This window comes from Eleutherodactylus coqui, chromosome 1 (assembly GCF_035609145.1).
Source record: "Eleutherodactylus coqui strain aEleCoq1 chromosome 1, aEleCoq1.hap1, whole genome shotgun sequence".
In the NCBI taxonomy this organism is placed as follows: Eukaryota; Metazoa; Chordata; class Amphibia; order Anura; family Eleutherodactylidae; genus Eleutherodactylus; species Eleutherodactylus coqui.
This window is the reverse complement of record NC_089837.1, coordinates 103,364,613-103,387,796: the sequence shown is the minus strand read 5'-3', so window position 1 is coordinate 103,387,796 and position 23,184 is coordinate 103,364,613. Positions and strand designations below refer to the sequence as shown.

The following is a 23,184-nucleotide window of genomic DNA, read 5'->3' as shown; positions in this document are numbered from 1 at the left end:
TGCTTCACAGCATTTGCAGTGGTTTTAAAAAAAGTTTTAATAGTTGGATAAGCCCATTACGTTCTCTGCAAACTGTAGGGACTGTTGTGTGTGGAAAAATCCTGACAGATCAGCTTCTGAGATGTTCAAACCCCCAAGAATGATATGTAAAGTCATTCCATGGTCAAAATGAGAGAGATGACATTTCTTCCACATTGGTCTGAACCACTGGATCATGCCTCAACCTTACTTTCTGCATTGAGTTGCTGAGACTTGACTGACTGACCAACTAGTAGCATACTAATAGCTTTAAGTCATTAAGGGGACCTAAAGCGGCTGCACATTTGAAAACGCTCCAATTCAGCTATTTTCAATTGCGCATCAAAATCCGCATGGTAGCAGTGTGGATTTTGGTGCTAAATATTCTGCAGGAGGGCATATTCTGTCAAGGTGTGCTCACATGGCGAATTCGCGGTGGAAACATTTACGTCACCTCTTGAGGTGGAAACGCACAGAAACCAGATTTTCCAAGTCGAAATACCGCATGCAAATTTTGCCCATTGATAGGGCAAATGTGCATGTAGATCTGCATGAAAACTGCATCCCAAAGACTTAGCATTGTATTTTCCATAGGAGGGCAGATTTGCAGCAATGTTGCGGAATATTCCGTTCTGCGTGAAAGGGCCGTGACATATCTATTGTTTTGAATATTGTAATTCTGTCACTGTTCCCCAAGATTTGAATTGTCCCATAACAAACAAGTATATTTTCCCTTACTTTCTCTTTCTCCTGGTGTCTCTGCAGAGCATTTTGTACTGCCTTAAAGGTCATGTTTTGTCTATGAGATGCACAAATACGAGTTGGGGTTCTCCTACTGGATGGAGATACAGAACGGCGCATTTCTTCGTCAGTATTTCCATCTTCCTCTGCATTCACGGTATCGGGCTTTGTATCTGCTTGACACACCTGTAAATAGGAAAATACTGAAATATAATGTCAAGGCAAGGTGCCCATACATGTAACATGTTTTTGCCATGCAGTCAAAAAAGCAGATAACCCAGCACAAAGCGCTATGCGTACAGACACCCTGACAGTGCATCATCATGCGTTAATTAGTATGTTACAGTGTGCTACCACACAAGTGCTGGCGATTTACCGCTAATTGCTGTGCTGAAGTTGCAAGTCTAGATGTAGCTCGGCAATGATCGGTAAAACAGTGTTCATGCAATAGTACCCAAACGGTCTTAATTTAATGTACACAGGAATAAGATGTGCATGCCAATTAAGAAACTTGTGCCCCTCTTTTGTGTGTCTGTTTGCCTAAAAAGCAAACCTACGCCAGCTATGAGCATAGATTTGCTTTCCATACACAGTCAAAGGGCTCTTTAACATGGGCGTAGGCGATTTTCGCCACAGCATGAATGTAAATTGTGTGAACGGATGCACAAATCTCCCGTTTGTGCACCCGTTTAGACGGCCTGGTCCGACGAGTCTACGCCGAGCCCGACATAACGTTGGCCGGGGAGAGACAGCTTAGCTTTGCTAAACTGCTTCCCCCTTGTCGACTGCTAAACACGCTGCTAAATTCCCTCCCACCTGCCTTCTCCAGCAGCTCCCATAACCTCCCATAGGAGTCTATGGGAGCCACCGCCGTATTCCAGCCAGACGATAGTTCCTGAACTATCTTTCCTGGCCGCTGTGGGAATACGCCCATCTAAACTGATGCATTGTAAACCAATGCATCCAATGGGCAGCGTATATCAGGCGGTCATGTGGCCGATATATGCTCATGTGAATGAAGTCTAAGATTGTCCAATGAGTCCTGACAGTAGCAGACTGCAGACACATACCCCTTTGAGAAGTGGAAAGGTAATACCCAGTTGCCAGTAGTTTATTTATACATTTCCAGGAGGAATAACAGCAGTGATACTCCAGAATTATTATTTCATGTGGAATACAAGTAGTTACTAAAAGGAGTCGTGACAAGTACTCTTTGAGACTTATTTGCTAAAATCTGGAAACCCTTCTAAATCTCGGTGGTCTTTGGGATCATTGTCAAGAATTAAAATGTTAATTTAGGCTGCAGACGTTGTGTATAAAGCCTCTTTGTACATTCTGCATTACAATGCTACATACCTGAGTGATGATATTTAAGATTTGCTGTAATGTTTCACATTCCTCTCTGACACCTTCCAGCTCTTGCCAGGTGTTACAGCCAGTGCTTTCCTGCACCAAATAGGACATAGATGACTTAGTATGGTATCATTGTTCCAATCTTTGCAGCAGGTAATTTTACTACTTATTACAGTTCAAGCTAATACATGTGGACATATTACAGCTCTGTTTTGTAAGAAGACAACATCGGGTCGCCATAGAGGTGCATTGGCCCTCCACTATCTCTGTGAGCATCAGGTTTCAAATGGAGGCATATGGTGTTCTTCCTGTCGTTTTCCTTAAATTATGCTCCATTGGACACCATAAGTACAGAATAATTCTCCCCTAGAAGCACTACTTGGACAAGTCCAATATAGCCAGTATGGCAATGCATATAAGTAACTGCCGCACATGCATACGGGTCACATTCTGCAGTTCTGGTATCCTCACTTTCAAAAATAGGTGTAACTTTTTTTTATTTTTCTGGTGACATATTTACATAAGGGCTTGTTTCTTGCGGGTTGAGTTATATTTTTCAATGGTACCTTTTAGCGCACCATATAATACACTAGAAGACGTTGAAAAATTTTTAAGTGGGGCGAACTGGGAAAAAAACGCAATTGTACCATTTTTTTCAGGGTGGGTTTTCTGCCAATAGGGTTGTGTTGAGGCTCATTTTTTTTTTGCAGGGCGACCTGTGGTTTGTATTGGTACTATTTTAGGGAACATAAGACAGAATGAAGAAAAAAAAACACAATTCTGTTGTGTCTTTTTTCTGAAGGAATGCAATAACCATGCAGGACTATTATTAATAATCATAATGGGATATTTTGGGAAATTGAGCAAATGCAGCAATATTGATGTTTAGATTTTTTTAAATTTTTTCATTTTTTGGATGTGACAACTGGGAAAAGTTTTTTTAAACTTTTAATATTTTTAGACTAATTAGAAAAAATTAATTTTACTTTAAAAAAAAAAATTTTTTAGTCCTTAGAGGGGACTTGAACTTGCAATCATTTGATTGCTTATACCGTATAATGCAATACTATGGTATTACATTATACGGTGTTTTAAAAGGCTTCATGTTAAGGGCTTATTCGCACGAGTGTATATCGGCCGGTGTTTTCGCGACCGGCCAATATACGCTACCATCTGATGAGCGGGCTCAACATATATGCCGTCGAGCGAGGGGAGACAGCTTAGCTCAACTAAGATATCTCCCTCTTCCCTCCCCCTTGCCGGCTCTCTGCAAGGGGAAGAGGCGGGACGAGGTGGAAGTGAGTGTGCTGAGCTCCCGCCCCCTTTCTGCCCCTTGCCACTGTTTGCAAAGGGAGGGGGTGGGGCTTAGCTCTGTCCCGCCCCCTCCCATTGCAAACAGCGGCAAGGGGCTGAGAGGAGGAGAGAAAGGGGAGGGAGTTTAGCAGTCATGCTGCCAAACTCCCTCCTACCTCCCCTCTCCGGCCGCTGTCATTAGCTCCTATAGGAGTCTATGACAGCGTCCGTAGTCCGGCCAGGAAGATAGTTCCTAGATCTTTCCTGCCCGGCTGGGTGCTTTTACGCCGTTGGAATACGCTTGTGTGAACTGATGCATTGGAATCTAATGCATCAGATGGTAGCGTATAACGGCCAGCTGTGAAAACGCCAGGCGATATATATACGCTCGTATGAACAAGTCCTAAAGATGTGCAACAGGCACATCTTAATAGACAGAAATATATGGCAGCCCTGGGGGCCTTCAGAAGCCCTCAGGCTGCCATGACACCCAGAAAGCACCCCTGCAATTTTATCACGGTGGGATCGTTTGGGACATTTAAGTCTCGACTGATTGGAACATTTAGATGCATTTGTCAGAACTGACAGTGGCATTTAAAGGGTCAATAGTTGCGATCGGAGTTATCTAGATTGTGGCTGTTGTGGGTGGGTGTCGGCTGTTGGAAACAGCCAACACTCGCCCTATATGGAGCGGGTTCGGCTCCTAAACTCGCTCCATACACAGCATATGTTGTGGACGGCTATATACATCCTAACTGCATTGGGTAAGTATATAGCTGTATGTATGTCAGGAAGTGAATATGAAGTAGTAAAGGCTCTGAGTTTTTCCATTATAGCAAGAGGGGTGTGGTGAACAGCAGGCTGTCACATGTATTAGGGTTTAAGCCAGAAAATGCAATTCAAATCTAGGTCTGCTCGTAGCAAGCATAGATTTTATTTTCTGGCTTTAGGATAGCCCACTATGTGCCTAATGTAGTAGGAGGCGTGAGTCACTTAATAAATGTAGCACATTTTACTCCAACACAATTCTGCTTAGGACTGACAGATGAAACACCAGTCCTAATAAATCTCCCGCACTATCTAGCACTCTACAGATAAATATTACAACCCGTATAACAAATGTAGGCCACAAATACTCTGGTTCCCATGAAATGAGGCTGCACACAGGGCTACAGAGAGCCACGCACAACTAATGGCTTCATTGACTTGAGATTTCTGTACTGGAGATCCCTTTGCAGTCAATGGGAGATGTACAAATCCCTATACAGTTTGTTCCACAGAGTTTTGCTGTTTATTCTTTGAAGGCAGCAGAGGCTTTAATAGATGTCACGAATAGAAAAACAAAAGCATAAAACACTTGTAACACTAGATGGATAGATAGATAGATAGATAGATAGATAGATAGATAGATAGATAGATAGATAGATAGATAGATAGACATGAGATAGATAGATAAATAGATAGATAGATATGAGATAGATAGATAGATAGATAGATAGATAGATAGATAGATAGATAGATAGATAGATAGATAGATAGACATGAGATAGATAGATAAATAGATAGATAGATATGAGATAGATAGATAGATAGATAGATATGATATAGATTCCATGGGATTATAAATCATATTTCACAATACTACCATTAAATTTTAACTATATCAAAAATCAGTGCTAATGATTAAAATCCCATGCAGATCCCTCCTAATGGTCCGGGAACCATACATGTGTACTACAGCAGAGTTAGTAGATAGAGCTGTAGTTGCTGCATGACACAATGATTGATATAACAGCGCCAACAAGTGGTTAGCGTAATTTGTCGAGACAGCGTTCTGCGCAGTTGTGAGGGAATCATGGCAGAGCTGACGGAATTTCAACACAGTCAAAATGTTGGGGCCCATATGCTGGGTGCTTATGTAACAAAAGTAACGGATGTTTTTGCTGTATCACGAGGCACAGTACCCAAGATTGTGACTGCATACAGTAAGACTGGAAAAACGGCATCCGACAAACACCTGCCTAGACATAAATGTGTGTTGAGTGACAGACGATCATTGCGTAGAGTTGTGATGAAAAAGAAGCAGATTATAGCTTTGGTGTTTCCATATTTTTGTCCATACCCTGTAAATATGTGATTACCATATCAGAGCAAAAGGATAATTTATTGTGGGAAACTGAATCCTTGAAGGGAGGCTCTGGTACCCTGTTGGGCCGCCTCTAGCTTGGATACAAGATATGATACGGGTGGGCATGGAGGCTCTAGTACCCTGTTGGGCCGCCTCTAGCTTGAATGCAAGATGTGATATGGAGGCTTTAGTACCCTGTTGGGCCGCCTCTAGCTTGGATACAAGATGTGATACAGGCGGGCATGGAGGCACTGGTACCCTGTTGGGCCGCGTCTAGCTTGGATACAAGATATGAAACAGGTGGGCATGGAGGCTCTGGTACCCTGTTGGGCCGCCTCTAACATGGATGCAAGATGTGATACAGGTGGGCATGCAGGCATAGAACTTACTTATGGTATCATATGCTGTAAGTGAGCCTCTAGATCGTGCAAACTCATAGACTGTCGAAGCTGGCATCCCAGATGGTCCCATACATGTTCTATTGGTGATAAATCTGGCGACTGGGCAGCCACAGAAGTGTGACAATGTTAGGGAGACATTCCTGTGACCCCCCCGTGTGTGCGGCTGAACATTATTCTGATGGAAAATGCCTCTTGGAAGCCGCCATGAGGGAAACACATGTGGCTGCAGGATGTCCTGAACATATCGCTGAGCTGTCATTGTCCCTCACACCACTACTAGGGGTGACCGGCCATATGCGATGCCCCCCCTTCCCCAGACCATCACACCAGCAATGGGGGCAGTGTGCCGCTCCATAGCAAAGGCAGAATTGAGGCATTCACCTCAAAGTCTCCAGACACGAACATGGCTGTTGCCAGCACCCAAAGTAAACCTGGATTTGTCACTGAAGACAACCTGGTTCTACTCTGTAGCTGTCCAGTTTTGTTGTTCACCACACCACTGGAGACGGAGGTGATGGTAGGTGGGTCTCAAAAGCAGTACATGTAATGGGCGCATGAGACTAAATGCCCTTCATGCAAGCGCCTGGAAATGGTTCCAACAGAGACAAGGGCTTGTAACGATAGCGCCACCTGTCTTTGATCATCCAACAAGCACAAGCAGCTCCAACTTTTTTGTTATCCACCACCCAGACGCTCCTCTCTACTGGTGGTCTCTCAAGGGCATCCTGACTCTGGTCACCGTGTGTGCCCTCACGCATCCACTGGTCCCAATTCCTCCAAACAGTCTGCTCAGAATGGCCCAGACGGTGGGCAATTCGTTGTTACAACCATCCAGCTTATTGCATTCCAATAATTCGGCCCTCAAACTATGTTAACTGTACAAAAGCTCTTCGATTGCATCATAGAGTCATGTCTAGTGGTCAACAAGCTCTACACGAGCAGAAAAAGAGGTCACTGCACAGAAATAGCCTCTGAGAGCCTTTTTTTTCCTGATCCAATGGTGGAACCAATTTTAAGGCCTCAGAAGGCAAGATCATTTATTCAATCACGCCGCAACTCTAATCATTTGCATATCTGCCTGAGATGTAGCTGTATGCCAAGTTTTGCTGCAAAAGACAACTCCTTTTAGCTGCTTGATTTTTTTAAACAGTGTGTGTATATATATATATATATATATATATTTGTAAATTATAAATACACTATGTATAGCAATGGGGGAATAGAGGGGCCCAAATCAGGGTTCTCTGTACTCCACAAATAACAAAAGATGGCAGCACTCCAGGTAAAGTTGGCACTTAATTCACTCTTACTGTATGTGTGCACACGCATTTGGATGTATAAAGTGCCAACTTTGCTTCACTTTAATGATCTCTCTCCATATATATCTGTATTTTATATACTTTGGTAACCCTTTTAGTTCCGCTCTGAAAACGATTATGAAGGCACCAGCCCTTTCTCCGAGATTACATTCTAATAGGTCACTATGTACAATTTCACCTGGAAAAAAATGTCAGCTTTGAGTGACTTAATGTTACCCAGAAAACCACATTTCACTCATTGCTTTGGATTTATGACCTTTTTATTAAGTGTCTGCAAGTGACAGTGTTAACAGAAAATCCCTGGAGGGTAATGTTGGAAAGTGTCAGTCAAAAAAAAAGTAATCGCTCTGTGAAAAATAAGGCTCTCTGAGGAGCGTTCACAGTGAATACATCTTCTAGTTGCTGCTTCATTAGCCGAGTGTGAAGCACCATATTACGGATAAGCCGATTCCTCCATGAGGGGTCCAGAACGCACCTGCGAGCATCTGACGGGGTGAAAGTTAATGGTGTGGTATATACAAAAAAACTCTTTATATTAAATACTCTTTTGTTTAACCCCCTGACTGCAGGCGGAAACAACTTGTGCAAAGGGCAAGCAAAATGAACATATGGCTATTTCATAGGAATTATATTATATACCCTATTAGTCCTGATCGGGACCCCCCCTCATAAACCAGAATAGAGAGCTGTAGTGTAAAAATGTCATCCACTCTGACAGATCTGTTCTGTGCATGCAATACATGGGCAACCATTCCATGGTTGTGGCTAGGTAAGGCTATATTCCCTGTGAAAACAGCTGATTGCCAGAGGTAAGAGAAGCAAGAGAGGAAATGGCTTCCGATTAAAAAGCGGTTTTTCTCATTAGACAAACCCTTTAAAACAACATAAGCTGGGATGAGGGTTTATTTAAAAATTGGCTGTCCGTTACCTTCCAAGTACCCAAATAAACACATGGAGTATCTTGAGGGTCATTTACAACTATAAATAGGATCCCTAGATATCTTTGGCATGTTTTGTGCTTTTCATTGGCTACAAATAGGACTCGATCTGATGCACCAGTCTTCATCGGCTCCATCATAATCTTTTGATCTTTTTTTAACTTTACATCAGTTGTAGAGCAGAAAGTCCCTCAAGCAATAAATAAAAAAAAAATTAAAAATATGACTCGGTTAACTTACCAGTCTTTGCTTTTCCTTCTGCATCCTACTGTTCTCTTCTTTCAACTTGTCGACTTTCATAGACAGCTCTTTGATTCTTTCAGAAAATAAGGTAAAACAAAAACATATTAAAATCATATAAGCTTAGATATTTAGTGTTTGTGTCATTACCTGGTGCTAAAAGAAAGACAATAATACAATAATGTATAAAAATCATATAAAAACACATATGGGTGTTTGCTGTATGACCTAGTCACAATATAAAAAATAAATGAACCAGAAGGAGAAGAAATATTTAAAGGGCCACTCCGGTGATTTTCTTTTTCAGTCATTATATAGCTAGTATATATAAATCAGCTAGTGTTACCTTGGTTAGTTATTCCTTTCCAACCTGGTCTCTTTCACCTCAGTCGGTCATGTGATCTCAATTCTGACCAGCTCAGATTTACTTGGGCTTAGGTGTTCTGTTTCTAGTCAGTTTCTTAGTCTGTATGATGCTATTACATGAACTCAACCACATAAACTGCTTAGTGGGGTCGTCACAGAAACTCCTTTCACAATTACTGCTGATGATCACACAGTTACAATAGAGGAGATCACAGCTCATCTTTCTTACTGTATACTTATGGTCTGTAGCTTATTTAGCTGAATACAGAAAGTAAGGGCAGCATAGATGGTACAGTCTCTAGCTGCTTATGTATTAGTATGCTGATGCATCATGGGATTGATGTGAAAGTACAATCAAGATGGTGCCTGATAATTATCAGACAGGGGGCTGCACTGCATGAAACTGACTGCAGTAAACACAGGAGACCATCAGAGTGTGACAGGCAACCAAGTGAGGAATGAAAAAATGTTTGTTTGTTTTTTGCCAGATTGGCCCTTTTAAGAAACATATAGGACAAGGACAGTATATGGAGGCTGTGATGAGGGAGAGGATGAGGACAGTATATGGAGGCTGTGATGAGGGAGAGGATGAGGACAGTATATGGAGGCTGTGATAAGGTAGAGGACGAGGACAGTATATGGATGCTGTGATGAGGGAGAGGACGAGGACAGTATATGGATGCTGTGATGAGGGAGAGGACGAGGACAGTATATGGAGGCTGTGATGAGGGAGAGGACGAGGACAGTATATAGAGGCTGTGCTGAGGGAGAGGACGAGGACAGTATATAGAGGCTGTGATGAGGGAGAGGACAAGGACAGTATATGGAGGCTGTGATGAGGGAGAGGACAAGGACAGTATATGGAGGCTGTGATGAGGGAGAGGATGAGGACAGTATATGGAGGCTGTGATGAGGGAGAGGATGAGGACAGTATATGGAGACTGTGATGAGGGAGAGGATGAGGACAGTATATGGAGGCTGTGATAAGGTAGAGGAAGAGGACAGTATATGGATGCTGTGATGAGGGAGAGGACGAGGACAGTATATGGATGCTGTGATGAGGGAGAGGACGAGGACAGTATATGGAGGCTGTGATGAGGGAGAGGACGAGGACAGTATATGGAGGCTGTGATGAGGGAGAGGACGAGGACAGTATATGGAGGCTGTGATGAGGGAGAGGACGAGGACAGTATATAGAGGCTGTGATGAGGGAGAGGACGAGGACAGTATATAGAGGCTGTGATGAGGGAGAGGATGAGGACAGTATATGGAGGCTGTGATGAGGGAGAGGACGAGGACAGTATATAGAGGCTGTGATGAGGGAGAGGACGAGGACAGTATATGGAGGCTGTGATGAGGGAAAGGATGAGGACACAGTATATGGAGGCTGTGATGAGGGAGAGGACGAGGACAGTATATGGAGGCTGTGATGAGGGAAAGGACAAGGACAGTATATGGAGGCTGTGATGAGGGAGAGGATGAGGACAGTATATGGAGGCTGTGATGAGGGAGAGGATGAGGACAGTATATGGAGGCTGTGATGAGGGAAAGGACAAGGACAGTATATGGAGGCTGTGATGAGGGAGAGGATGAGGACAGTATATGGAGGCTGTGATGAGGGAGAGGATGAGGACAGTATATGTAGGCTGTGATAAGGGAGAGGACGAGGACAGTATATGGAGGCTGGGATGAGGAAGAGGACGAGGACAGTATATGGAGACTGCGATGAGGAAGAGGACGAGGACAGTATATGGAGGCTGCGATGAGGGAGAGAATGAGGACAGTATATGGAGGCTGTGATGAGGGAGAGGACAAGGACAGTATATGGAGGCTGTGATGAGGGAGAGGACGAGGACAGTATATGGAGGCTGTGATAAGGTAGAGGACGAGCACAGTATATGGAGGCTGTGATGAGGGAGAGAATGAGGACAGTATATGGAGGCTCTGATGAGGGAGAGAATGAGGACAGTATATGGAGGCTGTGATTCTCTAATATCAATGAGACTAATAGAGATAGCCAAATTCCCGCACTCAGTTTTCTCCAGCAGTCCTATGGACATAGGCTGCTCGACCGCTGCGCTATTCATTCGGACACCTTCGGGACTCTGTTCTTGTGGTTGCTGGGTGTCCTACTGGTAGCTTCCTTACTGATCACATAGTTCACCCACTATAGTTCCTATATATAGCAGATAACTTCCATTACTGGGACAACCCCTTTATTTCTGAAGTCAACAGCGTCTGGATATGCCAGTGGGACACTTCTGCCCAAAGAAGGCTTAAATGGATTCTTGAAGAACATAATGTCTGCACTTATTAACCAGTGCCATTTGCCTATGATACTTACTATATGTCTACTGTTAATAAGCAGATCGCCTGTCTGGAGAGCTGTTATTCTTCTTACTTACTGTAGGCCATAATTTGGGGATGTCAAAGCTGCATTGTTTGAACCAATATATAAACATGATTATCTCAATCTATTAGTGACATTGTTGAAGTTCCAAGAAATATACTGCATAGCCTACATTCACCATCATGCATAACTTTCATAACTTTCGGCTTCCGCAGCTTGTGGGGACAAGGAGAGGTGGCAGGTGGCAGAGGCTAGGGAAATTAAGTTTATAACACAGAACTATTTATGGAATGTCAGACGCCAACACATTGTCTACATTTTTCTGTTCATTTTGAGCATCCGGTGAAATAAAACACCTAAGAAGGCATTAACCTTCTTTGATTAAGATGCTTGATCTACTTGCTAAACAAATTATGGTGACGTGTAAATCACCATCTAAAGTAATGAATCAGCAGCCGATAATACCATCTCTTGGATTCAAAGCATAGTCTATGATTAGGACACAAAGGGATCTATTTATCCAATTTGTGAGAAGTGTGGAAAGCCTTCATGTTCCCTTCTGCATACGTCCTTATCACTCAGTAGGGTTCAGGAGGTTAGTAGCAATGCTGTTACTTACACAGGCTAATACCCTGGCTAACGAAGGATTATAGCTTACTTTGTCACACGCAGTAGATCAAATGTACGCAAGTAGGCATTCCATAGAACATAAAACTGATAATACAAGTGTCCACTAATAGAGGTACAGGCTTGGAAACAATCACATCTGTATAAGTAGTGAGGTGCTATCTTATGAGTGAGGTTAAACACTGGCCAGTGTGCTCATAGCAAGACAAGGCATGATTGTGGGTGCCAAATGGATGGGACATTCCTCTTCTAAAGCTGAGTGGGCATTTAACAGTCCTTGAACCACAGTGTCACATATGTACTGGGAAAACATCACAAAAACCATTGCCACCACCCACAGTAGAAGAAGTGTAGTGGCCACCCATGGGTGCTTAATGATCACAACTGGTGATGTATGGCTAGAATTGTCTGTACGAACAGACAAGCGTCTCTGGCAGAAATTACATCCACATTCAATGCAGTGTTCTTTAGTTTCAATGCAATATGGGAAAACAAGACCCACCAGAGTCCCCTTGTTAACACTATGACACCGCACACAGAGCCTCACCTGGGCTCATAAGGTTGTAAACTGGACTTCAGAGGACTGGCAACATCTTGCGTGGTCCGATGAATCATGTTACTAATTGTTTTGGGCTGATGGTAGGGTTTGTATGTGTGGCGTAGACACCATGCAGCCATGGACCTAGTTGTCAACCACTATGCAAGCTTGTGGTGGTTCTATAGTGAAGTGGGGTTTTTATGCCATGGGTTGAGTCCACTGATCTGCCTAAGCATGTCATTAATTGGTGTCTGCTACGTCTCACTGCTTATTAGTTACCATGTACAGTCCTTCATAGACTTCACATACTCCCCACAATGATGGGGTATTCCAGTAAGATAATGCACTGTGCCATCGGATCCAAGTTATCCAGAATTGGTTTGAGGAGAATTCTGGAGAGTTCCTATGAATGCTATGGCCTATATATTCACCCAACATGAGGTCTATTCACACCTGAGATCCTGCACCTACAAATACCAGGGAGCTGTAGGTGGCTATCCAGATGACATGGCTTAACATCAAACATCAGAAGATTATTTAAAGGTGTTCTACCACTTCTAGCTGTTTTCGAGGACTCAGCATGCAACTGGCCACTGTGCAGTGTATGGAGTGGTCGCTTCCTGCTTTAACCCTTTCCAATCCACTGTCTGACATCTGAAGACATTCTGATTGAAAGCTGTACAGCTTTGATGTTGGAAGACATCCGGCAGGGTATTCTTACTGTACATTACTGGCCGCTCTGTTGTCGGGGGCCTCTCCAGCATGTCCCATACCGAAGTACTGGCTCTAGCCAGCAGATGGTGCCATTGTATAATGGCAGCAAGAGAGAGCCCCCTAGGAAAACCCTGAATCCAAAATTGGATTGCAAAGGGTTAATACAAACATGTCAGAAGGCACTATTATCAGGGGTCCATAAGGGCACCCTAGAGACTCTGAAACTGAAGAGAATAGTAGCAAGCTTGTGTCTGTGCTTAGTTCTCCAAGATGTTTAAAAAAACCTTGCTGCCAATGTCCTTCAAAACTTGTGTGCCTAGAAGAACTGGTGCTGTTTTGAAGGCAAAGGCCGGTCACACCAAATATGGATTTGCTTTATATTTCTCTTTTGTTCATTCAATTTGAATTATGTTCATTGACAAAAAATAAATTATTAACACTTATATTTTTGAAAGCATTCTTACTTTGCAGCAATTTGCCTAAAACTTTTACACTGTACTGTACATAAAACTGGTCATTATGTGATGGGGTACTGAAAGTCATGAGTCAGTGTACCAAATCTATGCTCTTGCTAGAGCCTGGTTGCTACTACCTGGAGTTCAGTTCCACTTTCTCAGCATCCCACTGGCTCTGCAGCTGAATCATTTGTCTGACTTTGTCTCGGAGTTGCTGTTCCAGGTGTGCTGCGTGAAGAGATGCCCCGCCAGCATTTTGGGAAAGGCGAAGATTGGAGTCTAAATTCAGACAGGCTGTGTGCATGCGCCGTGAACTACGGGAAATGTCTGCCTTCATTTCTGCAAGACCCCTGAAATTAGCAAGCAAATATTCTATGACAAAATGAAGTATATCACTTCAACACTTAACTACATTGTGTCACAATCCATACATATACACATCCATACATATAGACGTAAGACTTTATCACAGTGTGGCATGTTCTTCACCTCTCAGTCATAGAACGCATGTCCAGAAACTGATTGCGCAGTGTTGAGGTCTGCCGCCATAAGGTCAAAATATTGTCCTGCTCACCGCCCAGGTAGGAGGTATAAGTCTAAAACCATTAATGAACAAAAAGGTAAGAAACACTGATAATGCCAGGAAGCAATAATGTCACACTAACCAACTTATGTAACAAATTGTTCCAAAAACAGACTACAAAGGTGATCCTTATAAGTGCAATCTTTCCACAAATATGAGAGCTGATAATAGGTTTTGGGTGGGTTTGAACTAGGGTTCTGATTTCTTTCTACCTGGGGCCTGTTATAAGGAATGCTATGTATAATTCATATGGTAAAAAGTGATGACAGATTCATTTAAAGGGTTTTGAAAAGATGCTCAATGTTTTAGCGAATCTCTAATTGCAGGAAAACCAACAAGAACAAAATTTTCAAAGTAAAAAGTTGTGAAATTGTACAATTTACTATTGGTTTACATGAAATGGAAAATCACCTCTCTCTCTTTCCTCCACTGAGACTCTCGCTGCTCCAACTCATCTTGTGATCTGTGCAGGTCGGCCGTGAGTTTCCTCGTTTCATCGTTCAGTTTGTCATTTCTAAACTTTAGCTCCTCCATCTGCTCCCGCAGAGTCATATTGACCTGTGCCAGGCTGCTGCTCCTGCAGAAATGTAGGCATGAATTGTTACATTAGACACATGTAATAGGAGTTTAAAGCCTAACTTTACCGCAACACACCACCACCAGCTCAGAGCACAACTACCTCCAAGCCCTACCGATTGCAGTCGGGCCTGTTAGCCAACCCCCATCAGTTGTTCTGTCAACGTTATGCCCCCTATTATTTGTGTTTTCAGACATCCTGGAACCAGTGGCAATGCAATCAGCGGCATTTTGCTACTTCTAGCCACCAGCTCCACGATCTCGTCATAGTCTATCCCAGCCCATCGTTATACTACTTCAAATCTCATATTCATCATCCTTTGTTCTTCACTACTCAACTAGTTGGGCATCATCCATGCTTTCCCTAGTAGGAGAGGGAAGAATTATTGATGAAGCATATTAGATCTCTGATTCCCCAAAATGCACAAAAACTCACCATTTAGTGTACTGCACAGTTTGTAATAAGACGTAACATGGAGTGTACTAGGAAACTTATGGAACCTTGATGAGAGATTTTATCTATCTATCTATATAAATATATATCCCTCTAAGGTTTTATCTTTACACTGTTTGGATCTAAAAGTAGAGGGGCTTTTACATGACAGGACTGTTTATGAGCACTTCAGCACCCGACAGCCATCCCAATGACTATCGCTCCCATGGTTTCACACAAAGCGATACTCATTTAGCGAATAGAGGTGGACTGTGCTGGAAATCGCTTCTGGCCACCAGCCTCCATTCACAGTCATCAGGCAGTCGTTCATAGATGTACGACTGCTTGTGTCTAAACTAAGGCCCATTTAGACACAACGATTCTCACTCTCAAAACATCTTTTGAGCGATAATCGTTGTGCGCATTTACACGGTAAGATGATTGCTCAAAATTGGCTCAAACGTTCACTTTGCATAAGTGTGTAAATGAAGGCTCACACTGTATACAGAAGACAAGCGGGACTGCTATCTTCTGCATACAGCTGTTGTCTTCTCGGGGAGCACAGCTGGTATACAGCTGAGCGCTCCGAGCAGGGTATGCAGAAGACAAGCAGGGCCGCTTGTCTTCTGAATACAGCTTTTGTCTTTTCGGAGCGCACAGCTGCTATACAACTGAGCACTCTGAGCGGGGTTTGCAGAAGACAAGCGGGACCGCTTATCTTCTGTATACTTCTGCTGTCTTCTCGGAGCACTCAGCTGGTATACAGCTGAGCGCTCCGAGCGGGGTATGCAGGAAGCAAGCGGAGCCACTTGTCTTCTGCATACAGCTGGTATCCAGCTGAGCACTCCAAGCAGGGTATGCAGAACACAGCTGGAGCGCTGTCTTCTGTATACTCCTGCTGTGTTCTCGGAACGCACAGCTGGTATACAGCTGAGCGCTCCGAGTGGGGTATGCAGAACACAGCTGGAGCGCTGTCTTCTTCATACTCCGGCTGTGTTCTCTGAGCAGGATACCAGTTGAAACAATAGTATCAGCGGTATCCCGCTGAGAACTCAACATGTGGCACTGATAAGCCTCATCATTCTCTTTCAGCTAGCTGCAAGACAACGATCAACAACTCGTTAACTAAAACTGCATGATGTCCATGCAGTTAGACCCAACGATTCTAGTTTAAAAGACAGCTTTGAGCGATTTTTGAGTGAGAATCATTGGGGCTACATTGGGCCTTTAGTCACTTCATTTCAGTGAGCTGAAACTAATTGACTAGCGACTAATGAGGGATTTCTCGCTTAGTCCCCTATGAGGCCCCCCTTCTACATGGGATTACTACCGCTGGGTTGTGTACCCTAAAGTGCATAAGGTGATGTACAAGATATGTAGATGAATGCTCCTCCTGACCATACCTCTGATGCTCTTCCTCAAGTCTTGTGAGGACATTCTTAACTTCTGTGCTGTGATCTTCGTCCATGCTCCGCAGAGTAGATTCTGCAGAACCCAATTTTGCCTGTAACTAATAAAAACACAAATTATTTTTTCCAAGTTCCATTTTTAATTTGCAGATGCAAGAATAACCCCACATTATGGTCAATAACGAGAACAACGCTTTTGCATTCAGGAATCACACAAAGTAAATAAAAATGTAATAGATTTGGGGTTGTGGCTTACAAAACCAAAACCACACACACATATACAGACCCTGCACCCACTTTCTTACTTGCCGCCCTTCACTGACACGTGTGGTAGCAGGCTTCACCAAGCAATCACACTAGATTTTCTCAAATTTCTGTAGACATTTACAATACATATATAAGATTTTATTACAAAAAAAAATAAATTATTTTATGGGGAAAAAAACTGCGTTAAAGGCGTAGTATCAGGATCACAAATTACTCCCTATCCACGGGATAGGACATAACTTGCTGATAAGTGGAGGTCTCACCACTGAGACCCCACTGATCGGAGGTCCCGTGTGCCCTTCATTGTGGCTTATTGCACCCTTTGCAATGAGGAGCACACTGAATGGATCGTTGGTGGCACACTGATGCTCTGATCACTTTCAATGGGATTGCCCAGATAGCCGCGCGTTAAGTGTTCGCCTATTTCTGTCAGCCACATTGCAGTGAATGGAGCGACCGTTGCACATGCTTGGCCAGTTCTCCTATTTTTTGTGATGTCACTGCAGAGGGGGAAATGAACCCCGCAGTGATAGGGAGAGGGAGATATGGGACCCAAGTTCTTGAGATTGGTGGAGATCAGGGTGAGACCCCACCAATCTACTAGTTTTCCCTTATGCTATGGATAGGGGATAACTTGTGACCCTGGTACAACCCCTTTAAGGGCTCGTTCACATCAATCTTTTCATTTCAATGGATCTGTTAACGACCAGGCAGTTTCTATCAGTTTGCTTCAATTTACATTTGTTGTTAATGGATCTGTTTTGTATTATTTTGTCTTTCTAATAGTCTGTGTATGCTCATATGGATCCATTAAAAGGACATCAAAAACTAAACCAAAAGGAAATGCATACGTTCAGCTCCATCACCCAGTGACTATCATGTAAAAAACAAGCAAGAAACAACAAAACCAGAAATGCCCTTTCAGTTTGATTTCCGCTTTTTTCACTAAAACTACTGCAGTCTGTGCTACTATTTCGGTTTAATAAACGGACATCAAATGGAACGGAATTGAACTGAGCTGAACTGAAGCTTACAAAATCCCACTGAAAGTAGTGGGAATTAAATGGAAGTGTTTTATTCAATTTTGCAGCTCTGATGGAGACGCAAAACGGAAATCAAAAATGGTGATGTGAAGAAGCCCTTAGATGGAACCCTCCAAAACTGCTAACATGAGAACATAATGGACTACAGCTGAGTACAGCTCCCTGTGGCCGAAAGTGAAATTGCAAAAAAGAGCTGCGAATGAAATTGCGGCGCTTTGCCTCGTTTATGTATGAGAGGACCCTTAGGGCTTAAACAGACGAGCATATGTCGCAATACGCTCGCTCCTGCGCAGTGTTTTTGCACAGTGAATGAGTGTATTTTGCGCTCATGCCTGAGCAATTACTAAGCGTATTCACGCAGGCACCACTTGTTCATACAGGTGGGAGAGTCATGCTTAATGCAGTGTCGGTGATCACAGGTATGTACAGCGCGTACAGATGTGCATGTTTGTACACCTCCCATAGACCTCTATGGGGCTCTTTGGTGTACAAACACATACAAGATAGAGCAGGTCCTATTTTTTGCGCGGGTGGAATGAAGGATGTCTTGTGGAATTGTTGTTGCGGATTTCTAACATACGGGAGATGTAATTCCGCAATTTAAGTTTGCGTAATAAAACACAAGAAATTCCACAAGACGTTCCGCAGTTCAAAATGCAACAAAATCCGCACTACTTGAAGAAGTCAGCATCTGCGCTGCGTTCAATTCCGTACCGTGCTAAAGGTCCCTGACACATCCTCTTTAAATTGGCTGTGTATGAAGACGGAGTGGAAATCCCTTCTAATACACGTTTTCTGCTAACATCTATTTCCTGTTATACACTGAAAATTCTTTATTTAAATCACCTTAGAAGATTTTTTCCTGCCAAGTTGTGCACACCTGCAGCCTAGCGGTGGGAGTAAGGCGTCCAACCTGAGTATACAAGACAAAGGATGGAAGGCACGTTCACATGTGCCCTCAGTCACCGCAGCTACTCGGCGGAGCAGACTGAAGCAAGACCTTGATGTTTCTGCAGCTGGTGGAGTGTGATCTCGGTGCCAAAGACGTTTAAGTGTAATCCTAAACATAGTTTTTAACTCGGTAATTGACAGACCGAAAAACCTATTCGGACTTGCTTAGCACAATATCACTACATATTTTTCACATTCCTAGCATTTTGAAAACCTAAGCTCTACAATCTGTGTGTAACACGCTCATTATACAGCATTTTCGTGCACCCCTCATTGATGTCCTAAGCCTACAGCTGACATACAGGGATTAGTTGCTTCATTGTTATCAAGAACAGGAAGCGGACATGTTTATAAATTAGTAACTTTTATGGCTCATGCACGTGGCTGTATTACTGCTCCATGCAAGAGCCATATATTTACTGCCAAGGATGGGAATAGTTCCCGTCCTAGTAGACCAGGATAACCTCTTCCAAGGGAAGGCTTTCTTGATCTGCATGTACAGCGTCAGAAGAGCGGGCAGAGGAGATAGCGGGCTAGATAAGGCCTTGTCACAGGGCTCTACCATCTCCTCCCTTGGGGGTAGCAGGGGACCCGACCAAGTTACTGCTGGGGGAGTTTCACAGGGTAAGCCGGCACGTGGTTTACCTTAGGACCTTTGTCACTCGTGATGCCACTGTTCTGTCCTCTGCGGTGAATCCAGTAGTTGACAATAAAGTAATTCACACACAGGGATAATGTTATGAGCAAAACCAGGAACGGTCAGTAGAGCTTGTTTACTTGTAGAAACAATTCCAGTCCAACACTTTACATACACCAGCAGGGTAACGGTGCAAACAAAAGGTGGTGTGACAGGGAGGATTCACAGGGTGACAGACGAGTCCACAGTCCCAGTTATCTCTGGGCTTCTGCTCCTGGCCACTCTCTCCAGCTCTCTACCGGTTAACACTCACAATTAGTGGTAGCACTCAGCGACGTATCGTGGCTCCTCTCACTCTCTCTTTCAGTTCTCCATATTAGTAGCAGGGAGGCCTGGGTGGATTGGGCCCAGGAAACATCTCAGGCCATCACTTAGCTTCTTCCATCCTGGGGCCCCTCGTTGGATGAGGTAAAGTTTCTCCTACTAACTAAGAGGTTCTCACTTCCAACGACTCCAAGTTACACTCAGGCTTAGACTGGCATCAATTGCTAGACTTGCATAGACTCTCTCGCAGACTGACTTTTGCAAGAAGACCCTTGCACTACACCTTGCATACACATATATAAAACATGATCATGTGACACACAACAAGATACATTTCTCAGACATAACCCAGGCTTTAACCCATTCAGTGCTGCAGATGTGCAATACATGATCTCATACACATAGAAGAGGTTCAGGATTATTTAAAGCTATGCCCTCCAACAGGAGGATGGAACACATAGAAGACACTGACAATACAATTACACAAGACAAATACATTCATACTTATGGAGGGACCCCGTTAACTCAGGGCCACTACACATGCACATGATCTAATCCTGTCTTAGACATTAAACATGTGGCTCTTGTACAGACCCGTAAGTCAGCCATGCGCATGAGCCCTTATCCACAGTGTTAAAGGGCATTGACATATTTGGGGGCATTTTATTTTACTTAAAGTGGTTGTACCACAATTACAAGTTATCCCACAATAACAGGATAGGGGATAACTTGCTGAATGGTGGTGGACTCATCGCCAAGATTCTCGAGAATGGGGTCCCGTGTCCCACTCTGCTTGTCACTGCAGGGGTTGGTTCTTTTCCCGCAGTAACATCACTGTGAATGGAGCACTGGCCAGGCATGCGTGATTAGCACTTCATTCATTTCAACATAGTTAACAGAGATAGCTAAGCTGGTGCTACTCAGCTATCTTCGCAGTGCCGTAGAAAGTGAATGAAGTGCTAGTGGTGGGTGCAGTAACCCCACAGTGAGGAGGATGGTGGACATGGGACCCCCATTCTCCAGATTGGCAGGGGCCTCAGCGGTGGAACCCCCACAATCAACAAGTTATCCTCTATCCCGTTGATAGGGAATAACTTGTATTTGTGGTATAACCCCTTTATACGCATGTATTTAGGGCTGAAAATCATTTTTTCAGGAGGGTTTAATAAAATATGTTACACCGTTTGGCTTTTGAAGCTTTTACAAACTGCAGCTTTTGTACAATCTATTTAGCCTTCGAATCTACTTTGTGAAACTTACCTACCCATCCATCATATCTATGCAATCCTCCATACAATCATTGCATCCATGCACGCCTCAATCCATCAACAGTATCTATGTCCTCCTTCATCCCTCATATCTATGCACTCCTCCATCCATCCATTGTGTCTATGCCCTCCTCATCCTCATCCATCAATCCATCCACCACTCTTCCATGCATCATCCATCGCATCCATTCATTCCTTCCTCTAACCAATGAATCTATACACTTCTCTACCCATCCATTGTATCTATGCCCTCCTCATTCATCAATCCATCCACCAATCTATCCATTGTATCCATGCACTTCTCCATTCAACACATACAAGTAATCATTTTTGGCTGGTGACAAGTATATGGAAGTGTTCATGAGTGGAAGAACTGATGGAAGCTGAATTAATGTATTAAACACAGTTTATCTTTATAATTCTTCATTAGAAGGTTTCAGGTTCCCTGAATACAGGCTCATATATACAGTCATGGCCAAAAGCTTTGAGACTGGCACAAATTTTGGTTTTCACAGTTTGTTGTTTCAGTCTTCTTGGATCTTTTAGACGACATTCACACGGGTGAGCATGATATTGGGCCAAGAAACTTGGCTCTATAATGTGCTTGCCAATGTGCGTTTTACACGAGGATGCAAGGCGTTTTTCACAAAAAAATGCCTTGCATCGCTTCTGTGAAATTGCAGTTCTCAGGCACTAGATGATTGCAAGTGTTTCAAAGGGAAATCTCACATCGCAATTGCATGCACAACGCACAGTATGCAGGTGCCATGCGATATCTTTAGAGGTCCCATTGAAAACAGTGGGTGAGGTATTCCGATGGAACGTCAAAAGATAGGACATGCAGCGATTTTTAACCTCGCAGCATTGCTGTAAGGAGGGGGAGAAAAAAAAAACCGTTCATGTGAATAAGTCGCATTTGCAACACACAAAACTCACACGAGATTTTCGCTTGTGTGCATGTAGCCTAAAAGATCTAAAAACAGTGAAAACCAAAATATGTGTCTAGTCTCAAAACTTCTGGCCACGACTGCACATTCACATGACTGGGATTTCACCGCATATTACACATGCGATGCACGGCCATGTGATACTCGGTGAACGGAGTCAACGAAAGTACATGGATTTTCATTGATCCATTCACATTAGCATGTAGATACACACGTGAAAAAAGATTGCAGCATGCTCTATCTCACCGCGTACCAATCAGGGACAGTCCTGTACTTTTCTATGTATGCAACGCTGTCCATATGCAATACATTGGGCAACGATACAAATGCAATGTTGCTATCAGACAGCGTGGGGAACTAACAAAAAAAAGAAATATGTCACACTGCGCATGACAGCTTGTGTGAGATATGCTGTCATGGGCAGTGCACCCGCTGCCATATGCGGCGATAGCTGGCTGACCGCCGTCTCACCCAGGCCAGTAAAACACATATGGTTGTGTGAATGAGCCTGACAACCTGCTACAGAGCATCCTGAGCAGGTATGATTGTCTAGGCAAGCACGGTTAGTGGTTTTCTTTACAGCTTGAGGGCTTCAACAAACGAACGTGTGCGCAAATACACTCGCAGCAACGAAGCGTGTGTATTTGAACACGATTGGAGAGGGCAATAAACAGGCTGTTATGTGCGTGTCTGTGCATAGTAGTTTAATTTTTGTGCTCTCAATGCCAGTTCACACGTGAGATGCTCCCCTTCTGTGAAATAGAATGGCTATTTAAGGCCTAATTACGGCCAGTTGTCTTCTTTCCCTGCGTTTTTACACAGTGTCACCCCCCCCCCCCTGCTTTTTTGAACCTGCCACAGACATCAATGGCAGCTTGCTGCGTAAAACAGAGAAAGATAGGGCAGGTACTATCTTTTCTTGCATGAGAAACATGCTAATAAACCAATTCAAACCAATGGGAGCCATTTGTCACGTTTTACAGGCGGGATTCTACCGAGGGCAAGAACGTACGCAAATCTGTTTGTCTGTTTAAGGCCTGAGGATGATTTTACACAGAGCTTCCTACGTATTCACAGAGGCAGTATAATTCTCTTGACTATTCTCTTATTCACAGAAAAAGAATCCTAAAAACTAATCTTTATTAAATATTACTTAAAACAAGGACGGGCTAAACATAAAAGAGCAACACTGGCTATAAGGGTGAGAGGCTGATTGATAGATATAGCTCTGCCCACTTATCACCCTAAACACCAGAAAGTATTCG

General features: G+C 43.4%; 1 protein-coding gene across 1 annotated transcript in view; it reads right to left on the bottom strand.

Annotated features, from left to right (window-relative positions):
* The window catches only part of CROCC2 (ciliary rootlet coiled-coil, rootletin family member 2), a 122,091-nt gene that overhangs the window by 56,097 nt on the left and 42,810 nt on the right, over positions 1-23,184 (bottom strand). The window contains exons 6-12 of the mRNA XM_066598441.1: positions 16,477-16,583; positions 14,476-14,641; positions 13,971-14,077; positions 13,619-13,831; positions 8,432-8,507; positions 2,116-2,205; positions 757-945 (exon numbers count right to left, since the gene is read on the bottom strand). Coding sequence (XP_066454538.1) covers positions 757-945; positions 2,116-2,205; positions 8,432-8,507; positions 13,619-13,831; positions 13,971-14,077; positions 14,476-14,641; positions 16,477-16,583 — 948 coding nt within the window. The remainder of the gene's footprint in view (positions 1-756; positions 946-2,115; positions 2,206-8,431; positions 8,508-13,618; positions 13,832-13,970; positions 14,078-14,475; positions 14,642-16,476; positions 16,584-23,184) is intronic.